The following is a 21850-nucleotide window of genomic DNA, read 5'->3' as shown; positions in this document are numbered from 1 at the left end:
TAAATAACCTCAAAGGAGCTAAATGAGTTTTGGAGCTTTTGACCCTTTTAATGTCACAGAAGAACTGCTATAAAAAATCTAGAAATGATCTGTTGAGAGACGCCATCACATTTTCAGACAGCATTAATACAATTCAATCACAACACAATAACATGGGAAACGAGTATAGCAGAGTTAATATAACAGGACAATAGGCTTTATATACACACACAATAACAGTCAGGGGGGAAACCTAAACACAGGACACATAATATTGGTAGATTTTGCTTCGAAACAGCACTGCTCTTCCTGTTAAAAACATAAACATGTTCCTCTGTGTGTGAAAAGAAGAAAAAAAAAAAAAAAAGAAGAATTTTCTTTACCCAGTGCCTGGCCCTGTTCCACAAGAGATGAATCCACAAGCACAAACCAAATCGTCAGAAAACCACAATGCAAATTTCCACTAAACCACAAGCTAAACAGCAAGATGCTGGTTGGCACAGCAGAGGGCCACAGCTGCCCCCAATGATGTACTGGGCCCTCACATGTACAGTATGTGGTGAAGGCTTCAACTAAATCATGGAGCAGTGTCATGTTTTGCCAAAGTTTTTTACTTTCATAGATTGCAAACCTTAAGTTGTATAGTTGAGCTGCCACCAATCCTTTCTCCTGCGGGTGAGAATTTAGCCTCATATACTTGCATAGCTCATTCACTTTCGAAAAGTTGAAATACGTTTTTCTTGTTTTTCTGAAGCGATTGTGAAAATGCTAAATCTCCCATGGTTTGCCAAAATATGCAACATTTTTCATGTGAGACCAGGCTGTGTACATCACAGATTTGGCTCAGTTGTTGATGTTTTTTGAATTTTTCTAACACTTCTCTCACTCCAGTTTGCAGTGAAAGTGGAACTATGCAGGATTTTTGCCCTAATTAAACAGCTTTGGAGTCATTGTAATGGTTAAATGGCTTGTTGTGGGGAGATTGGGGGCTGTCTCAACTCCTCCTACTGTCTGATAGCGGAAAACCAGCCTTGCAAGATCAGGGCCATTGACCTGGCATCCTTAAAATCAGAAGCACAAATTACTTTACAGCACTACACACACAGCCAGGTACCAGTTATAAGATCAAGGCAGCAATGGCGTTATTTTAGATGTTCATCATGGCAGAGCCGGCAAGAAAGAAGCAGAGAAAACCGTTGAGGAAACCAGTGTCTGACCGACCGAGGGGCCACACACGAGTAAACATCGGGCCGGCTTTTTCGGATGGCGAGAATTGAAGAACATAAAAGCATGCAAACAGGTGCTGACTGGCATGGACATGGCTCTGCGGCTTGTGTTCACCGGCTCAGTTGAAAACAAATGCACATGGCAAGGAGAGGGGAAGAGAGGTGTGGTAGCGTTAGCAGTGAGTTTTTACAACATTGAATATAAAGCGGTGGACAGCGCATGTATGGATGGATGTTTACGGCAGTGTCGGAAAAAATATGTACTCTGTAGCGGGAGCTCCATAGAGAAAAGGACGGAAAAGCAACCAGACTTGCAAAGTTCCGCTTTAAGGCAAATGTCAATTAGCACATTTCCCTATATCCTCTCTGATTTTCTCAGATACTGCAGCATCAGAGTGTTTGTCATGCACTTGTCTGTCTTTGCCGCTGGGAACCAATTTCTTTCCACACTCTCACACAGTCACTGAATAACTGAAAATCCCCGTCTAGATTTCCCTTATTCACATCAGTTGTTTCCTCAGACATTTGCAGCTTACACTCATCAAAAGAACCCATTTTCTGTTAGTCCGATTGCACATAAAGCAAAAGGCATTGCATAAAACTTCCCTCTTTGCCTTCCTAGCATGAACTTTCTTGGGGGAAAACATTGCTTCATTCTTTCAAGCTTTATTCGCCAGTGTTATATTGATCCCTCTTGCCAAACTGTTGCAGAATTAGATTAAATCTCAGTTGCAGACAGACAAACATTCAACATTAGAATATCACACATACACAACATTGCTATTACATTGGAATTAAATGCACTTGAGACTTTTTGACTAGACACAGAAGATGCAGTCTTGACCACAAATGTTACAGCTACCTAAGGATATATTTCCTTGGGTAAAAGAGAAAAAAGAAAATACAAAAGAAGCACTGCTGTTTGATAAAAATCTTTAGTCTTTCATTCTTTGGATGCTTTTGTAGGACAGTAATGCTTACAGATTCATGGTTTTGTCATCACTGTGATGTTAAATAACTTCTAACCATCATGACCGAGCTCATGCATCATTCTCTCTTTGACGTAGCCATGTTTAAGGTAAGTGAACGGCTTCTCATAACGTTTTCATTTCACTATCTTTGGATTACAGTTATTTCTACATTTTATGAATTGGTTAACGTTCACCGGTTTGTGCTGATTTGGACTTTTCTATTTGACGCATGAATTCTTCTTGTGTTGGAGATGATTCCCCTCTGAAACATTTCAAAACAGCTCCAGCATGTGGATAACACAATTACCAACCATATATCCAGGCGTGTGCACACTTCCTACTCGTCAGCTAGCTTATCAGACTGGTGTTGGCTGTTATATTGTCATGGCAACAGCGGTCTGTAGGCTGGCTGAAGTTGTGGGTCCACGGCATTTGATGTGTGCTGCTCTGCTGATGTCAATTGTAAAATGAACAATAAAGTTATGGAAAGAATGTTCACTGATGTCACTGTTACTTTTCTTTGTGCAGATCTGGGGGATCACTGTTACATTTTTAAATTGATTTAACCACAAGGTCCATTTAGTAACTGGAGTTTTAGATCAAGTGACAATCATTAGCAGATGGAGTCACCTTTGATAGAAGCTTAATTTTCTGAGACTTAAAATAACAAGTTTAACAGCTTTTTCTTAATAGATTGTACTCATTACTTATGTAGGGCTGTATATACTAGTTACCATTTATAGGCTAACATAAAATTGCAGTCTTAAATAGTTGCAAGATAATTTCCTGCATGCAAAAATGATTGGAGAATTGAGTGCTTTTGGTTTTTTGTTTTTGTTTTTTTGTTAAGTTGAAGTTTAATTTTTGAATTATTACTGAAGAAATTATTATTATTCCTCAAAGTAAATCGCCTTTTTGAAAACCTCATCATACCCCAAAACTCATGGATTTTTGCAACCGCATCAATCCTGGTGTAAATTCACGTGTGTAAGTCGTTCACTAAGGACTCATTCTTGGCTTAGGAAACAGTCATTTCCAAACCTCAAATTATATAATGATGTAATTTAACAAACTTTTCATTGATGAGGCTCTAAACATGGCGTTGGCCTCAGTCACTGGTGCCTCAGCAGATGTCAAAGTGAAGGAATCAGTTTTCAGTGAAGAAATAATTTATTTGAAGCAAACTATTTTATTTACATATTCATTTAAATAAACTAAATATACAAAGTCATGAGAGGTAGTGCTGGTCAGGCTTTCTCTTGCTTAGTTGCACAGTTGAGTGTAGCTGGATATGACTTGCTCCACAGACGTAAAACTGTCCAGAAAATCCTCCTCTGAGATTCCAAACCTGATGTACTGATGAATATAAGCTCTGCAACAGTGTGAATAAACACTTAATTCAGAAACAGAAAAACAGGTCACCACAAGATCTTATATAAACATTCCCTTCGGTAAATATTGAGAGCATAGCTTTAAAAAAACACGACTGACTCACCTGGAGGCAAACATGTTCCAGGCTTTTCTCACCATGTTGTCCAGGGGTTTGAGCAGAGCCTGACTGTTACTGACCAGTGTGGCTGATTTTTCATATTTATTGAAAGGCACAGGTGAATTCCACCTCGTGAAAGCAGTTTCTGGTGACAGCCAGGATGTGTACAGAGCTGGATCCTCAAAGCCACCTGTGCATTCACATACAATAATAATAAAGGGGATTAATAAAGTATAAGATTTAGATTTAATATCTCACATCATTGTTTCCACATCACATGATATTAAAACAAACAGTATATTTATCAGACCAGGCTCTACTGTGCAGTATTTCAATTTCAACTGTTAAAATCTATTGATTTTTGAAGCATCTCACTGACCAGCCTCTGCACTGTACACATCTTTGCCCCTCAGAATGAGCAGGTTGGCCAGGGAGGTGTTGAAGCTGGCTCCTGTCAGACTCCTGGTTCGCTCAGAGGCTGAAGGTGGACGCATCTGCCAGTCTATACCTGAAACAGGGAAAACAAGAAGATACATAAAATACGATCCAACTCCAAACTATATAGTTAATAATCTTCTAATATCTCCAGACAAACTTAAGTGCCAAGTTCTTCAAAAGTCATTGAGTCAGTAGCAAATGGACTTGTAGGCTTCTTGAAGATGTTTCACCTCTCGTCTAAAGTCATTTCACACCTAATAGTCCACTAGACTTGGTTCAATGAGAAAAATAATTACTGAAGGAGAAGACAAGACAAAAAATTAACAAAAAAACTACACATAATATCTTCAAATAGTGGAACAAGTAGCCCCGCTGCTACTAGAGAACCATGACCTGGATAAATCAGAATCTACACAGACATTAAGTGACAAATGTTGGCAACGGAAAGAAACTTGCCATCCTCCATCTTGCTGTTGGAGATGAGCATTTGTCGCAGGTGCTTGAGCAGCCCCGGCCAGCTGAACGTGCTGTAGGCGATGGAGGAACTCGGCATCTGAGGGATCGTGCACACACTGAGCAGCTTGTACTCTGGGTGACATGCAAGGCTGCTCACCAACTCACCTGAGAGACACACACATCACAACACAATTAGTACATGAGGACTGTAGGTGCTGAGGTCAGCATTGACACAGGTGACGCCTTGACCGAGAGCTTTAACGGATAAATTCAGAGGCGTTGGACATTTTCTCTTTCCCTCCATGATGCTGTTGATGAGTCAGTGACAGAGGGATTTGATTCCATTCTGTCTAGAGACAGGAAACAGGTTGTGAGAGTATGGGATATACTGTACATGCAGAAAGGGTTCTACTGACCAGGAGTCAAGACTGCTCAGCTGCTCAGTGAATATTGCCTTTGTGGTACAAGCTCTAAACAACCTCCACCATCGTGTGCGTGCTTGCCTGTGTGCATTTCCCTCACCCAGTGGATTTCTACTGTAGACACCATGGGAGTCGGCAGTGAGTGCAGGCTGCAGCACACTGCCAAGCTGGTGAGCGATGACCCTGTTGACGTCACTGAAGGAGATGTGTTTGATGTTGAGCAGCTGACTGCAGATCCTGTGCACCGTGTCGTTCTCGTGCACCAGGATGGCGTCTGACAGCTGATAGAGATGAGCCAGCGTCAGCACTGAGTTGTAGTTCTGAACAATCACCTGAAACAAGTCAAGAGGGAGGGGATTTCATTTTATTTAAAAAAAAACATTCTGCTGTTATGTACCACTGTCCCGTTCAATGTCAGACTGACTTGACTGACATGTCATGGGCATTGATTTTGTAAATTTGACTTGTGGGTAATTTCTACTGTATCTGATAACAATAATTGCAGAATTGCAATACACAACAAGCACCCAAAAACTATGATCCACCAGCATACTGTCCCAATCTAAGTTGCCTCCATACCTCTCCAGTCCCATAAGGCCAGGTGAGGTGGTTGAGGATGAAAGACTTTGAGTAGGCGTCTCGGAGACTCTGTGTGACGTAGGTACCGACCCCAGAGCCAGTTCCTCCTGCCACACTCATCATGGTCATGAAACCAGCCAGTCTGTCACAGCGCTCCACCTCTCGCCTCACCAGCTCCTCCACCACCTCTATGTGACGAGGACCATGGACACAAAACCTGAGCGAGACAGGAATAAACAATAGCAGCGTTTTCACTCCCTACTGCAAGAGAAATTCAGAACTTTGACCACTTGTCAGTCAAGAATGAGCCTACAGGTTTCACTTTAATCTTAAAAAACTTCAACATGTAATATATCAAATTATAACAGCTGCAATTTGATTTGGATTTTTTATCATTTTACATGTTCAACAAGGAACATTTTTGGGTAAAGTTTCCTCACCCATTAGCCCAGTTGTTTCCAGAACCCTGTTTCTGGCTGAAGTGAGAATCATCTCCATATCTCCACCTGCCTGAATCTGCAGCCTTCTTCATACTCTGCTTTATCACTTTAGGCTCCATGTCTATGAGCACTGCTCTCGCCACAAGATCTGGTCACAAAAAAAGAAAAACTTAAGTCAATGTGATGTCACCACATTATTAAATATAAAAATAGACTCGCTTACTGAGTGTGGTTTACCTCCATGTTTGTTTTGGTGGAAGAAGCGCTCACAGCTGACTGTGGTGTGTGTCGTTCTCCTCTGTGCGTCCTGCGCGTCACTGCAGATGACGTCATAGAGCTCCTGACCAACCTGGTTCCCACACTGACCCAGCTGAAGCGTCACCACGGACATTTTACAGCCGACAAACAATGAACGCGCAGGAATGAACCTCTCTGAGTCACGTGCGGGTTTCCGAGCAGAGGACCAGAGCACACGGTCTGAAGTTCACAGCTAAACTCACGCGGTGTGAGGCACGTTTCATGTCCGCACCTGTGTGTTGCGCTCAGAAAGTCATGCTGCCGCCACAGCAGGAGAGACAGGAACATCCGGTTAAAGCTGTTAACACTTTCAAAATAAAATGCAAATTTAGTGAATAGTTACAAGTGAAAAGATGTGAGAAACGTATATTATGTTTATGCCTTTTATGTGTGGTTGAGCACAACTCGGAACATATTCAAGTATAATACATCGTATATGGGCATTATGTGAGTTTATTTATTTATTTGTTTATTCTCAGCAGAGACCCATAAGTTAAACTGTACTAAGTAGTAGAAATTATTTGTTGATTCAGGGTGTGTGCGGTTTCTTTAAAAATGAGTGTATTTTTCATGGTTGTTCCATGCCAATTCAAAAAATAAGGAAAGAAAAAATACATATGTTACAAACAATTCACATTTCCTATTATTATTTATACACTTGTGTTAATGCTTGATTATTTTCCCTCTTTTTACGTGAGAAAAGCTAAACAAAAGTACCATGCTTATTCTACAAATCGTCTATGTATGAAGAGCAGTTATTGTTATTTTCAAAATAAAAGCCTCGCAGGTCACCGCCCCTTGTGTTGAGCGGCGCAGACTGCGCATGCTCAGTGTAGTACCCGGTCATGGCGGCGGTGTGTGTTTGTCCATGAGGTGCGGGGGGACGCCTGCCATTCCTGCGGTGTGTGACAGAGACATCCGAGCGAAGCGCTGCCATGGCTGGAGTGTTTGACATTGATTTGGATCAGCCGGAGGACAATGTCTCCGACGATGAGTGCGAGGAGGTACTTTAATGATGCACGTAACTGCGGCAGTTGTCAGCTGTGGCTCTTAGCTGTTAGCAGTTAGCCTGCCAGGCACCGCAGGCCTGCTCTGCAGCCGGGGCTCCTAGGCCTCTGCTATCACTGTTAGCATGCACTGATGGACAGCATGACACCTTTCAAGACAGAGCTGTCACTTCTTGTGCGCTTACCTTTCTCCTAATGATGTTGGTCAGCGATGAAACGCTCGCGTTGTTGACGCTGTCATATTGTTACAACATCGCTGTTGTGCAAGCAAAGCCTTACTTGGCTAAAGCTGCTGCTGCTGCTGCAGTGATAAATGTGGCTCAGTGAGCAACAGTTTATTTTGGCAGGACAGAGACACAGTAAGGCAGTGTAGTCATTAAGCTGCTACCTGTTTGTTTTCACAGTATGAATAAAACATAAGTAAACAACATTTAAATAACATTTCAGAGCTGCAAACTACATTTACCTGAAAATAACAGCTATTTACTGAAAACAAATGTTTGTTGCATGCGTTAAACTCACCTGATCACCTGCAGGTACAGTGTATTTACACTGAAAACACGCTAACCTTCATACTAGACCATAAGAAGTTTTCTTAGACTTTTGGACCCCTGTGTCTGCCATCGTTATTCCACTAAGACAAACAACTTTTGACCTTTTGTTGTTTTCCTGCACCATGTTTATGTTCATGTTACAGTGATTGAGCAACTGTTGCATCAAAGCAACTGTCTGTGATGATTTCTTCACAGACTATGATGCAAAGCCATACCATATTTGTGTGTTTGTGGGCGGGGACATAACAATGTGCTACCAAGGTTATTTTCATGATTGCATATATATATCTCTATTAACTAATAACCAATCATAGTAATGACATGTACAGAGGGAAGTCTTTTTTGACTCATGATCATAATGTTTTGCTCAGGAATGTATTCTCCTTTCGGAAGAACGAATCACTTTGTAATTTCAAGATGTTTTTCAACCAAGTAACATATTTGTCACTGTTAGAACTCTTGACTCCAGAGAAATATGGTTTAGGGTGTATTGTTGAAGCCTGATTGACCTATGATTATTGGTTATGTGCTTTTATGATTTGAAATTCTTGTCGTACTCTGGATATATTGAATTATGTTGTTGCTATTTATTTTGTTTTAAATTTTAAGTTAGTTTTTTAAGCTTCTGTTTATAAATCACACTCTCTCTGTGAGTGTATATGATATGTATACATGGATGTAAAGAAAGGAAGGAATCAATATAGATGATTATTTGTTGCGTTTAGTGCCGATATCTTTGCACAAAGTATGTTTAAAGTAAGTGCTACAAGATGTTTTAGATAAGAAGGCATAACATGTTGAACAGAAGGAAGAATATGATATAAAAACACAAAATGCCATGACTTTAAAACATTTAAATAGCAACACATACTGACTTAATTGACATGTATGTTGTGTTTTGTTTTTGCTAGGTTCAAATCAATGATATCATGGATCAGTGCAGTGGATTTGAATTGTAAGTATTCAATACAGTTTGTTCAATTTGTGTTTCCTTGTATGATTTTATGATGCTCTAGGCAGAAAAACAGGTGTGAGTGTTGTATGTTGAATATGTCTGTGCAGCAACATGGACGACTGTGAGAAGATTGAGATATCGGAGGACAATGTCAATCAGGGGACGGAGAACATTAGACCTGAGTGCTTTGAGCTGCTGCGGGTCCTGGGGAAAGGTGGCTATGGAAAGGTACTTGTGAAACCTTGATAAAGGACATGGAACACTACGCATAGTTTGGATTATGTGTTTTATGGTTAACTTTTGAATCACATTCTTTCTCAGCTCTTCACTTGATTGTTATAAGCATGCTAATTGTTTCTTTCTACTTTCTATGCAGGTTTTCCAAGTTCGAAAAGTTGTCGGTGCTGCTTCAGGCAAAATATTTGCCATGAAAGTTTTAAAAAAGGTAACTTAATTTTTTCCTCTGCCAGCTGCTCTCAGTATGTGTTATGTTAACAATCTGCATGCTTGTTATTATAAATAAGTATTCTGCTCCTGTCTGAAAATATTGGCTGTCCTTGAAGCCAGTGGTGGGGTAAGATTTCACTGCTAGTTGGTAAAATGCCATTTGTGCTTCTCTGCTGCAGCCTTGGCACTTGCAGTTCTCTGCCTCAGTCTCTTAGATACTGCTTGATATTCACACTGCTTCCGCTTTATTTTTCTGAAATGACTACAGCTGGGTTTTGATTGAAAACTTTCAATATGATATTAATATCTACACCTGGACTTCAATGCTGATGCTTCAATGATATCATTTTATTAAATCAGTTGTAACGTAATGTTAACAATCGTAAGTTACAAATCACAGTACAGTTCTTATGTTTGTCTGGCACAGATGTCGTTTTGCAGTCAATCATGGAGCATTTTTCTGCTCTCTTCACTCTATTCACTCTGTGTGCTTTAGATATTCTTGACACACGTTCATTCATTAAATACTAACACACTCACACACACACACATGGGTTTAGCCCAGATCTGTTAGTCACTTCCTGTGCACCCTGAGACAGCCAATCATGAGCACTGTTTGATCTCGGTCAAACCGCATGCTGCATGCTTAGTGGCTCACTGACACTGATGAGATAAATTCCCTAAGATAGTGAAATTTGATATTGAGTGACAACCGTTTTGATATTTGCTGATACAGGCGGACTTCAGGGCTGCACCATTTAACGTAAATTTACCGTCATTGCAATATCAGTTTTATAAATGTAAATCAGCCTGAACAAGATGTCAACATCAAGACCGTGTATATTTCAAGCTATATTTTATTTTAACGCTTTGGTCTCTAATTACAATTGAAAGGCACTCATAGTTAGAACATGGCTGAGCGAGTTCAGATGTTTTCTTTTAGTTGTTTTAGTCCCTGTTGGCCAAATTTACCAACTGTAGAATGAGGCAAGCAGCGTGAAACATAGTGATACACAACCTGTAGATGGGAACATTGAATACCTTGAGTATTTATCACACTTCATAACATGCTGCTATTGATTGATTATTTGGGTTGGGGACACCAGGCTATGATTGTACGCAATGCCAAGGACACAGCGCACACCAAGGCTGAGAGGAACATCCTGGAGGAGGTGAAGCATCCCTTCATCGTTGATCTCATCTACGCCTTCCAGACAGGAGGAAAGCTGTACCTCATCCTCGAGTACCTTAGTGGTCAGTATAAGCAATATACACGCGGTACCAGCACACAGGCGTTCAGTCAACTTTAATGATGTTGAGAGTGTGTGACTTGTGTTTTCCTGTACAGGAGGAGAACTTTTCATGCAGCTGGAGAGGGAGGGCATCTTCATGGAAGACACAGCCTGGTGAGTTTTATTTGGTTAAGCTTTGTCGCTCATTTGTAATTAGCTCATTATTAAATCAAACACAAGCACACTTAAGACACAGTTATACACTGTTAATCATTAATGACAGTAGCACAGCATTATTTCTTACCAGTAAAGTGGTGGGAAAAAAAAAAACTCACTTCATATCAATTGTTTAATAATGGCATTATATCTTTGCTTCATTTGTCTCTAGTTTCTACCTGGCAGAGATCTCCATGGCTCTTGGTCACCTGCACCAGAAGGGCATAATCTACAGAGACCTAAAGCCTGAGAACATCATGCTCAACAGTCAAGGTAATTGTTTAATTTAATTTCTGTCATGATTTCTCTTAACTGTCATTGTTATATTTCCAAATTATATTTAACCAGTCACATTTAAATGTTTATGTGTGATATTGTTTTTTCCCAGGTCATGTAAAGCTGACAGACTTTGGTCTGTGTAAAGAGTCCATCCACGACGGCACAGTCACTCACACTTTCTGTGGTACCATCGAATACATGTAAGTCAAACCAATACTTTCTCTTCTTGAACTCCATGTGATGTCTAGAGATTTGGATGCCAAGAGTCCCAATTTTCACATATGTTGAATGCATCGGGATATTGAGATTCAATATTTGTTAATTATATTAATGATTGCACTGAGAAAATCTGAATATGAATAGAATATGATGTGTAAAGGTCAGGTCGATTCATTGTTCAACCCTAATTCTTAGTCTGCAGTAGAATCTTAGGAGGATCCTGGCACACCTGTCTTGAGCAAACATGAACCAGGACACTCGCCCATTCAACACAGACGGATTAAATGGGCGAGTGAAGTGACTTTACAGTCCATGCTGGCAATTTCCAGAGAACCTCCAGAGCAATTCATGTCAGAAAGCAGCTTTATTCATTCCCACTCTTGCATCTCTCTGTCTTTCACATTCATTGGTTTCTTTACTCTTTAATTCAAATGCATTATTGAGAAATGTGCACTCACGCTGTCATAGGGCGCCAGAGATCTTGATGAGAAGTGGACACAACAGAGCAGTGGACTGGTGGAGTCTGGGCGCTCTGATGTACGACATGCTCACAGGAGCGGTCAGTTAAAGTGTTTTTCTACTTCACTCTCATTGCTATGCTGTTACAGACAATGAATTAACATGTTTTCACGTTTCTCACTGCAGCCACCGTTCACTGGCGAAAACCGAAAAAAGACCATTGACAAGATTCTGAAGTGTAAGCTCAGCCTTCCACCCTACCTCACACAGGAAGCTCGAGATCTCCTGAAACGGGTGCGTGCTCTCAGTTCAGCAGCTCATTTTCCTCCAGTTGAACAAAGTGAATGTGGGGCTGTTGTGTTTAACATGTGACTGCTGGTTTCACAGTTGTTAAAGAGAAATGCCTCATCACGCCTGGGAGCAGGAGCAGGAGATGCCACAGAGGTGCAGGTGAGAGAGTGCGGGGCTTCTCTACTGATGTTCAAGTCACAAAAACATATCGAGCTGTAAAGTTAAACAGTGTAGCAAATGAGTTTGAATTGTTATTCCAGACTGAAACACTATATTTTATTTTTTTTATTTTGTTTGTTTCTAGGCTCATGCGTTCTTTCGACACATCAACTGGGAGGATCTGCTGGCTCGGAAAGTTGAGCCTCCCTTCAAACCTTTCCTGGTGAGTATTAAAGACACAAAGATTTCTAAAATATGGAGGTTACCTCCATAGATTAAACCAACAGTGCAAGTTTGTGTAATTGAACCACAGCTCTCCAGTTTCAGCTTCTCATGTTGCTGCATCACCACCTTACCTGCGCTCTCCTCATCTCTCTCGTTTTACAGCAATCGGCCGAAGACGTGAGTCAGTTTGACTCGAAGTTCACCAGTCAAACACCAGTCGACAGCCCTGATGACTCAACCCTCAGTGAGAGTGCCAATCAAGCCTTCCTGGTAACTGTCCTGATGAGTCAACAATCCATCTGTTTGTCTATGAACACATGACAAGATGAGGTTTTCATAAAATAAAATCAATCATATGTACATGCCAAATGGAGCTTATAGAGAATTTCCCTCTGTAAAATGCTGAGGTTCCTGCATTAGCTCTGCAGTCTGGCCCAAAAATGTCCGTTTACCTCTGGTGTCTTCACTTCTAGGGTTTCACATATGTAGCTCCATCAGTCCTTGAGAACATCAAGGAAAGGTTCTCATTTGAGCCAAGAATTCGCTCACCTCGACGGATCTTGGGCAGTCCAAGAACACCTCTGAGGTAAGTCAGCCAACCTTCTTGCTGTAATCCCTCCATCCATCTTCTACCACTTTATCCTCCATATAAGGGTAGCGAGGGGTGCTGTGCCAATCTGAGCTGACATAGGGTGATAGGTGGGGTAAATCCTGGACAGTTCACCAGTCCATCACAAGGCCACATAGAGACAAATAATCATTCTCACAATCACACCTCTGGTCAATTTAGAGTGTCCAATTTACTTATATCCCCATATTGCATGTGTTTGGACTGTGGGAGGAAGCCGGAGAAAACCCTTGCACACCGTCGTGAACCAAGAGTGCTAACCAACCGTGGCCCTTCTTGCTGTAATAACATTTTTAAAATGGTTCACTACTCTCCATTAAAAAAGGAAAACCTGTTGTTTTGACCAATTAAACAGTTCTCTATTGGACATGCTTTGGTTTCCCATGTTACATTTTGAGTTGAATTGTTTAAAAGGTGCTTCCGTTTTTTTGTTTTGTTGTTCTTTCCCCCATTAAAACCAGCGGGTTATGTTGTTTTGCTGGTCCATTGCCTCTTTATCGCTGCACATGTTGTCATTTCTATAATCATGAGTTTAAGGTTTAGGTTCGTCACTGTTTTATTATTAGTTCATGTGTAAAAGAACACGTTCAGTTCTGAGCATCGTCTTCGCTCAATAGTAGTGCATATTTAGGTTTTTAATTTTTATTACTGTATTTTTAAACGTGGTATAGGGTTACACAATACCATTTATACCTTTGTTATATAGCAGTGCTCGCATTCACATCTGTCAAGATGAGAGGAGAGCAGAGTCTTTTCTGTCGGGCCATGTAGAGTGAAGAAGAAGCGAACCCTGAAGGATTAATGTGCAATAAATAATGTGAGCTCTCACATCAGCATCTGCAGCATGTGTGAGGGAGCACCTGTGCTCTCACAGCACCAAGAGGAAGTGGCATCCACTATCTTTACACTAAATAGTGCCCATTCTTAAATCAGTTTGTCTCGCTTGCCACGGCAGGGCGACGGTAACTCAGTGGTCGAGAGAGTCGTCTTTCAACTTGTAGGCTGTGGGTTAGATTCCCGGCTCCGGTAGTCCACTTAACCCCACGTTCCTGATGGAAAGATGAGTGATAGAAAAATGCGCTATACATCGATGCCCTGTATGAAAGTGTGAGTGAATGGGTGTGTATGGCAAAACTTTGAGTGGTCATCCAGACTAGAGAAGCACTATATAAATACAGAACATTAACATATTACAGTATGAACTCTGATAAACACAAATTTCATTTTAATGTTTTAACAGAGCTTTGATCATGGCTCCTCCTGATTCTTTTTTGTCCTCTCTCTCTGTCACTCACGCAGACACACACACACACACACACACACACACTCTGGACAGGGGATATAAATAACTGATATATATGGTATATTGCCATTTAGTCCATATCACACAGCACTACTCACTTGTGTAAAAATGAAAGCAAAAACAAGCATGAAAACCAGTTTACTGTGTTCTTGTTTGTTGTGAGCAAACTTGTAACAGCCTCTGGTTTCCCACCTTTTTCCCTTCAGTCCAGTCAAATTCCCAGGGGGGGAATGTTGGCCACGAAGCCCCCTTCTCACTGCCGGTGGACCTGGTGTCCTCCAGTCTTCTCAGGACCAGGCCATGGAACTGTCCGCACCTGAGCAGATGGACGTCACCAACAGCTCCGAGGCCTCGGCCCCACTTCCCATCCGTCAGCCTGCCGGGGTCAACCTGGGTCAGATGAAGCAGCAGGCCTATCCCGTCATGGCTAAGCGGCCTGAACATCTACGTATGAACCTATGACCCGCCACGCCTGTGTAGGAGAGTTTATTTCTTGACTTTTTTCTTTATTGATATTTTTTAAGAAAAGAAGCAAAAAGAGATGAATGCTCTGGAGACAATGCAAATCAAAAAATTGCACACTACATTATTGTCACAAGCTGGAGTTTGTGCGTGGGTCTGGGACTCGGTGTGTGCCGCAGTAAAAAAGAGCTACCGACAACATCGCCATCTCACCACTTCTCCCCCTGACTACCCCTCCTCTTCCTCCTGAAGTGGACTTCGAGGACTGGAAATCTTTGAGGAGCTTCAGCCTTCGTGTGATCAGGAAGTCAAAGGCGATAATGTGTCACACAGTATGCAAGCGATTTAAAACAGTCTGTTGTACAAGATGACATCCAAAGTGCTTTGTGCTGTTTGAATGAATGCCAGTGAGGTAACTTTTGACAGTATTTCTTCGTAGACAAAAATTCTTCCTGGCTCTGGTTTAAATTATATGAACGAGGTTTATGATTAAAAAAGATCGTCAGAGAGAGCAGCGGACGAGCCGAGGGTCTGGTGTTGATGAACCTAGCTTTACATCTTATGATGTTTTAACTGAATGGATGCATTAACTGTGCTTTACATTGATGATGAATCAGAGAGCCTAAATTAAAGAAGAAGAAAAACCATGTTGATTTTTTACATTCTTTGAATGCTGCTGTGGAGTGGCTCATAAGTTGTGGGATCCATACATTAATTATCTCAACAAATATCCCCCAAAGTATCAAACTACTGCTTTGTGGGACACACACTAAACCTCACTCCATGTGTTTCCTGGAGTGAATTCATAGTGGGAGCCAGTGGATGTGGATGCTGTCTGCAGTGGTGAGTTAGCTCGGCAGCTTCTGCATCAGCATTTCATTTTTAAGAATGGAAATTTTACATGGCATGAGAAGCACGGAAGGTCATAATGAAATTCAAAACATCTGTGCAGTGTGTGTATATAATATGTATTCAGAATCAGAGGCCTCACAAATTAGCATTTCTTGTTTATTTGCATAAGATTTGCTTCCCATTATACAGTCACCCTGTTCATTTATTGTGTGTGATTGGGGATTTAATGGTGAATTACTTTTTTTTACAAAGTATGGTGAACAATATTCTGCAGCTGAAATTAAAAAGAAAAAAGTCAATTTAACACAGATATGAACCCCAATCTGAAATGTATGTGTTTGCAAAACAACAACAACACTCACATTCAAAAACGATTGAAAATGAAGCAGACAGAATATCATATTCATTGTGAATGAATATCAATTTTACAATTGTGTAATCACAAAATGTTTGACCTTTAACCTACTGTTTACAGGGAAGATTGCAAAATGAGTCAAAAGTTATGGTCCTCAATGCTGGCTTTAGAGAAAATACTGTAACAATCGGATCTCTTGTATGTACAACATGAAAAACAACAAATGGCAGTTGGTCTCATGGTCTGGGATTTGAATAGTTTTTTGGAACGAGAAAGAAAATGTGGCCACAGAAAGTAATAAAACCCAAATCCCTACAAGTAATTTGGCCATCTAGGCCTAACTAAAAAATGTATTTAACTAAACTGATTCATGGAAAGTTGAGTAAAAAATTTTTTTAAGATTGTTCCTTCAAAAAAAAGAATAAATGTTTAGACAATTCAGGTCATTTAATCAGTGATGATATAATATTCATTGTGCAAATGAAATTCTTCAGTAGGAATGTGTGCTCACAGACAACTTCTAACAAAAATACAAAGAACTGACATAAGAAGTCATATTTAAGGTAACTACAGTACATAAAAACAACGGTATCTTTAAATAATATTTGGATTATTTCACTAGAGCTGGTTGGCTTTGACATGTTGCTGCTGGACGTCTTTGATGTCAACAGAGGTTGAAACACAAAACTTAACAAGGCACAAAGAATTTCAGAGGAACAAAACTATTGAAATAATCCTTAAAAATAGCAGGTTCGTAAAACACAGTATGAATCTGTATTATTTTGTCTTAACAGCAAAGCTGAGTCCCTGCAGAACAAGTGCCCGCTAATATAAATCATAGTTGTGTGTCAATGCTCAAACACAGCATCTTCTCCACTGTGTTTGTGGGATCCTTCAAAACAGATGATTTTCCCTTCAGTATCCTCGAATACAGGATGAAACAACTACTGCGGTATTGATTTAACTGAAACCGGCCTCTAAAAATAGTTACTTTCACTGCTGGAGTAAAAGTAGTAAACCCAACAATCTGGCGATCCATGTATGTTAAACAGTAAAATGAAATGACCCTGCTCTGGTTTGGTAAAGTTATTTCAAGTAGCAGATTGTGGTTAGAGGGAAGAGAACTATTTTAAAACTTTTACAAAATGTCCTAACAGGCCTGGATGTTCATCACTGTTAACTGTTGCAGTCACAGGTATCATCAGGGGGGTTTTACCACCACAGAAGACAACAGCAGGGCAGTAAAGTTTTTCGGATTTACAGTATGTACTGTACTTGAGGTGCGATCGTGAGAGAGAGAGGATGTTTTCTGACCGTTGAGCGTGTGCAAAGATACAGTGCATCAACAAGAGTGTGTGGTATGACAACAGGCGGTCACGATTGGCTATTTCTGCACCTCCATGCAGCGGGGCTTTGGTCCTGCAGCCGTTTCATTTTTTTCCCCAACCACAACCACCAGGCCAAACCAATCACAACACAAACCACCGACTCCACGTAGTAGCCGTCCAGTGTCGTCACACAAACCCCGCCTTCCTTAATACAGAGCTGGAGAGGAGAAATAAGGACATGGGGAGGAAAAAAAATGAAGTCAGATTACAATTTTTAGATGAGAACACAGTCTTGTTCCATCCTCTGGCCTGCTCACTTACCCCTTCTTCTTCTGGAGAACCACAGCTCTGCCCATCTGCCCCCTCACACACCTTAGACGTCAGTGGATCCACCAACCACAGAGCCAAAGTGGAGGGCCAGTTTCCACCAAGGTTAGTGACCGTGTTCAGCAGCGTCATGTAGGTCCCACCGATGAGTGGGTCACTAACTTTAGCATGGAAGGCCATGCAGGCCACATACATACTGTACAATGCCACCTGTGGTGGAAATGAGAGAAACTTGTTAGAGCTGAACTTTTCTTCTTGAACCAGTGACCTCTGGTGTGATGATTTATTGATCTCAATAAGAACTAGAACTATGGTTGTAAGACTTCTCATAATGGAAAATCCCAGGTGTTGATTACATCAACAACAATGTGACGTGTCACTTGGAGACTTGGAGACTTTAAAAATGCAGTTTGTGCAATCTGTATTTCTGCTCAATATCATATCACTTATCAAAAACATATCACAAGACCACTGAGGTACACTGGGCATGTGCATGCCAGTGTAAAAAGGAAGCGGACCCTATGCCCTGTGGTCATTGAGTTCGTTTTAGAAAGTATTACTCAAAAAAAAAAACAATGGTGAAGAGAAAGTACAGGGATTTGTTTTATTAGGCCAGTGAAGAAGGAAACTGTTCGTGTTTAACTGATCATTAGTTGAGTTGTGTCTGATAACAAACAATCAGGGTAACCCGTAATCATTTCCAAAGGCCTCAGTTTCTGCCTGCCCAGACTAAAAAAATCAGACCTAAAGTCAAACTCATTTTCAGTACTCTAAAACACCAGGGTAGCATGGACGGCAGGCGTATCCAGAGCAGAATCTTTAAACAACAGAGAAGTGTGGATGCTGCCTGTGCCAATTACTATCCTAGGGTAGTATTCATGTACAGGTAATAACAGAGAAATATCTAACCTGATGCGCTGCGTAGCTAAGCAGCACTATGGCGTAGTAGTAAACGGGGAAACCTCCTTCTTGTTTTAGACTGGGGGTCCACCACACCAGCAGAGCATACTCTAGGCCTATAAGCAACCTGAAATCACAGAACAGCAACACTTTGTTAGCCGTTCATTTAACGTGTGCATGTACAACTTTGTGTGGCTGTGTGTGAGAGTTTGTGTTACAACCTCCAAGGAAAGGCCTTGTAGAAGACGTCAAGAGGTCGGGGACCTGCTGTGTATTTACTGATGATCACTGGTAGAAGAATTTGCAGCGGCACCATGGGCACTGCCAATAAAGCCAGCTGCGCTTTAGGAACTCCAGCCTCCACCAGTTTCAGACCTGTAACAGCATCTGCAGCAGAGAAACCAATCTGAAACACACACATGAGAAGAAATATGAGGTTTCTTTAACTCACAGGAGATAAGCAAGCATGTAAGGCCAACTGATCGTTCATCAACCAGCAGTCACATGGAGCACTACAGATGGTTGGTTTCTGTTGTATGTCATCACCGTCAGTCACTTACTTTTGCAGTGAGAAGCAGGACACAAAAGTTAAAGACTGTGGGCATCTTGATTATAGTCAACAGCAACCTATACGTTTCCAAAACGCCGTGTTTCTCCTCATCCTGGACTCTCCTCTTTCCTCTGCCTGGCTCATTTTCCCTTTTAAAAATGGCAACGAGCGTTGTGGAAACTAGGAACACCACTCCCCAAAAAAACAAGAAGTCTGTAACAGAAGACACCAGAAAATGTTGGTTTTTTTCTAGTGCAGTACCCAAACTTACCTAAGCTTGAGTAAAAGGCAGTAGGACACATAGTGATAAACAGGCTATGTTCTAGTTGTTAATACCTTTAACACCTCACTATAATAAGTAAATAAACCTACGGATTCAGTGAACCTCCACAAAACCTGCACACACTGGTGCCTTTAGTGATGTACTGTAGGTTACTTGTCAAGTTTGAAGCCTGTCAATCAACCTGCTAGACAGTTATGTGATTAACAGACAGACAGAGAGACCTTCCTTGCATTTATAGATAGATTACCCAAATTGTTATGCGGCTATCTTAGAAACAATCAGAAATACTATTTGCGTTTTTGTTTTGTTTTTTTAATTTAAAAATATTAAATACCTGACAAAGTAACAATGCCTGTGTCCTTGGGCTCTGCTCTGAGGTACTTGTTGCAGAAGTCAGGGGACTCCAGAGCCAGAAAGAGCACATTTCCCAGGAAGTAGCCAGCTGTCTGGCCCACAGAGTTGCAAGTAGATGCATAACCCACATTTTCTCTGGACAACATAGTCAGGGCCCAGCCATCCACAGCTATATCCTTGAAGACAGAAAACATAAAGCAAGTGAAGGATGGGGAAAATAAAATAATTTCTTCTTTCTGGATACATGTCTATGTCACAGTGTTTATAATGGGTCTACCTGTGTGGCTGCCAGAAAGGCAAGCATGAAGAAGACTGCAGTAAGTATCAACACATTTGGTCCTGCCTCACTCTGCAGCAGTGAATCCACTTTTGCTGAAAGATAGAGCATGAACAGGCCCAGCAGATACTGTGTGGGCACCAGCCATGACTTTCTGCAAAAAGAGGTAAGAGGTGGAGGAAATGACGAGGAAAGAATATATAAATAAATAAAACAGTGACATAAACAACACGTCTTTCTCACCTTCGACCAAACCTGCTGAAGTAGAGTGCATCCACCAGTGGTGCCCAGAAAAGTTTGAGACTGAATGGCCAGAAAACAAAGCTGAAAAAGGCTTGGTCTTTGTAGCTGACGTGTTTGCCCTGTAAGATCAGTGGGATGCTTCCAGCAAGTCCCAAAGGAATTCCTTGCAGCACATAGAGAAACAGAAGAAGAGACACATTGCCCAACTCGCCCTGGATCCCAGGATGGACTGCATGTCTCATGTTCTCTGAATCTGATTCTCTAATAAGACCCTCTGTCTCCTCTACATCTGGGTCAGAGTCACTTGTTTGTCCTTTGGTTATGTCCTTCATGTTTACATTTGTGACTGTGAAACCTGCCAGCTTCCTCTGCCGCCCATTCTTGTGAATCATCATGTCTAAAGGCTCCATGTTGAAGTAGTAGACATCAAACCTGCAGTTTAGTCAGCAAACCTGAAAAAAAGAAATAGGAAAATGAGTGAAACAACAAAACTGATAGCTAATCAAATGCATGTCACTAAAACTCCCATCAATATAAAAATATGAATCTTCTTGAGATGAACAGTACATGTTTAGGAGGCAAAGATTCAGAAGAAACAATGCACATGGCAATGGCAGATGCTGATATTTAATCAGGGCAGTGTTTGTTTGTTTTTAAGATATTTTCAGACACTTTTGGCATGTCACTCCAATTTGGATTTTGTGTCTGAGTTGCAGTGCAATTACATCATATATTTTAAATAAAAAACATTTATATACTGAATATTAAGTACATGAAACAGGTAATCAACAATTAAACTGTCATATAAATGTTTGGAAGGCAAAATAGGCTACAGTGAAAGTAATCGCCAGATTAATCGATTATATAAATATTATAATATTAAGTATTCGTTAGCTGCAGCTCTACTTTAGTTTTCACTATTACTGCCATAATTCTTTGGATGATGACCAACAGATATTAACATACCTACTGAATACAACAGGTAGAAATAGTGCCTTCAGGTGGATGGTACCTGTGCATATGGTTTGAAATCAATAGTCACTGTGAATGAAGGGGGAGAAATTTAAATAAGTAGGCCAAACAAATTTCCTGGCATCCATATGATAGAAGGAAAATAAACTGTGTGTACAGCATTTGGCTCACTGACAGCATCAATGTGGAGCTAACTTCAGACAACAACTGTCACCTTCAAACGACGAGCTACATAACGATAAAAGTCAGGAATTACATTATATATGTATATATAGTATATATATAAAAATGCTTCAAAAAACATTTCATTGAGACAAATGAGAACGAGGTGATCAGACAAGCATTAAGATCATCGTACCTGCATGTGACGACAGCATGACAAGCACATCTTTGAAAATAGTAAAGAGTAAAACAGCAGAACCAGGCAAGCGGAAATCACACTGAATCAAATATCATTATTCTTATTATTGTAATATAAATGATTCAGTCGGACAGCGGTGGCATGAAAAGAAAGAGAGAAAGAACACACAGAAAGACTAACGGCTGTAAAACACGAGACAGATCTCACCGGTCAACATCAACACACAAGAGTCAGGAAGTGCGGCGGTTGCAGCAAACAAATGTGTCCGCCACCTACGGCTGACGTGTCAGAACAAGTGAATGGAGTTCCGCGCCA

General features: G+C 40.9%; 3 protein-coding genes across 9 annotated transcripts; 1 reads left to right on the top strand and 2 right to left on the bottom strand.

Moving 5' to 3' along the window:
• Positions 1 to 3327: 3327 nt before the first annotated feature.
• Positions 3328 to 6940, bottom strand: LOC122773492 (tubulin delta chain-like). Its single transcript, XM_044032230.1, has 8 exons — positions 6238 to 6940; positions 6001 to 6148; positions 5561 to 5777; positions 5082 to 5313; positions 4560 to 4724; positions 4045 to 4173; positions 3672 to 3855; positions 3328 to 3548 (listed from the first exon to the last, which is right to left on the bottom strand). Exons 1-8 carry the CDS (start codon positions 6389 to 6391, stop codon positions 3440 to 3442), a joined length of 1338 nt encoding a protein of 445 aa, XP_043888165.1. The 5' UTR covers positions 6392 to 6940; the 3' UTR covers positions 3328 to 3439.
• A 176-nt stretch (positions 6941 to 7116) lies between these two features.
• Positions 7117 to 15380, top strand: rps6kb1b (ribosomal protein S6 kinase b, polypeptide 1b). The gene is made up of 15 exons (XM_044032223.1): positions 7117 to 7301; positions 8770 to 8813; positions 8921 to 9041; positions 9190 to 9258; positions 10367 to 10514; positions 10609 to 10666; positions 10881 to 10981; positions 11097 to 11187; positions 11675 to 11765; positions 11852 to 11959; positions 12053 to 12115; positions 12261 to 12338; positions 12503 to 12610; positions 12814 to 12926; positions 14478 to 15380. The coding sequence occupies exons 1-15, from the start codon at positions 7233 to 7235 to the stop codon at positions 14731 to 14733; spliced, it is 1518 nt and encodes a 505-aa protein (XP_043888158.1). The 5' UTR covers positions 7117 to 7232; the 3' UTR covers positions 14734 to 15380.
• Positions 15381 to 15727: 347 nt separating this feature from the next.
• Positions 15728 to 21798, bottom strand: slc33a1 (solute carrier family 33 member 1). Of its 7 annotated transcripts, none has more exons than XM_044032216.1 (10): positions 21533 to 21736; positions 21169 to 21402; positions 20203 to 20654; positions 19960 to 20113; positions 19663 to 19858; positions 19056 to 19258; positions 18717 to 18901; positions 18505 to 18622; positions 17590 to 17805; positions 15728 to 17485 (listed from the first exon to the last, which is right to left on the bottom strand). In XM_044032216.1, the coding sequence occupies exons 3-10, from the start codon at positions 20610 to 20612 to the stop codon at positions 17315 to 17317; spliced, it is 1653 nt and encodes a 550-aa protein (XP_043888151.1). In that variant the 5' UTR covers positions 20613 to 20654; positions 21169 to 21402; positions 21533 to 21736; the 3' UTR covers positions 15728 to 17314. The 7 variants fall into 7 exon arrangements, with proteins under 7 accessions (XP_043888151.1, XP_043888154.1, XP_043888152.1 ...); XM_044032219.1 differs by having other exon boundaries at positions 21169 to 21243; XM_044032217.1 differs by lacking the exon at positions 21533 to 21736 and having other exon boundaries at positions 21169 to 21243; positions 21332 to 21515.
• Positions 21799 to 21850: the final 52 nt, after the last annotated feature.

Source organism: Solea senegalensis, linkage group LG8, assembly GCF_019176455.1.
Source record: "Solea senegalensis isolate Sse05_10M linkage group LG8, IFAPA_SoseM_1, whole genome shotgun sequence".
NCBI classification, from domain to species: domain Eukaryota; kingdom Metazoa; phylum Chordata; class Actinopteri; order Pleuronectiformes; family Soleidae; genus Solea; species Solea senegalensis.
This window is presented reverse-complemented; position numbering and strand designations above follow the sequence as displayed.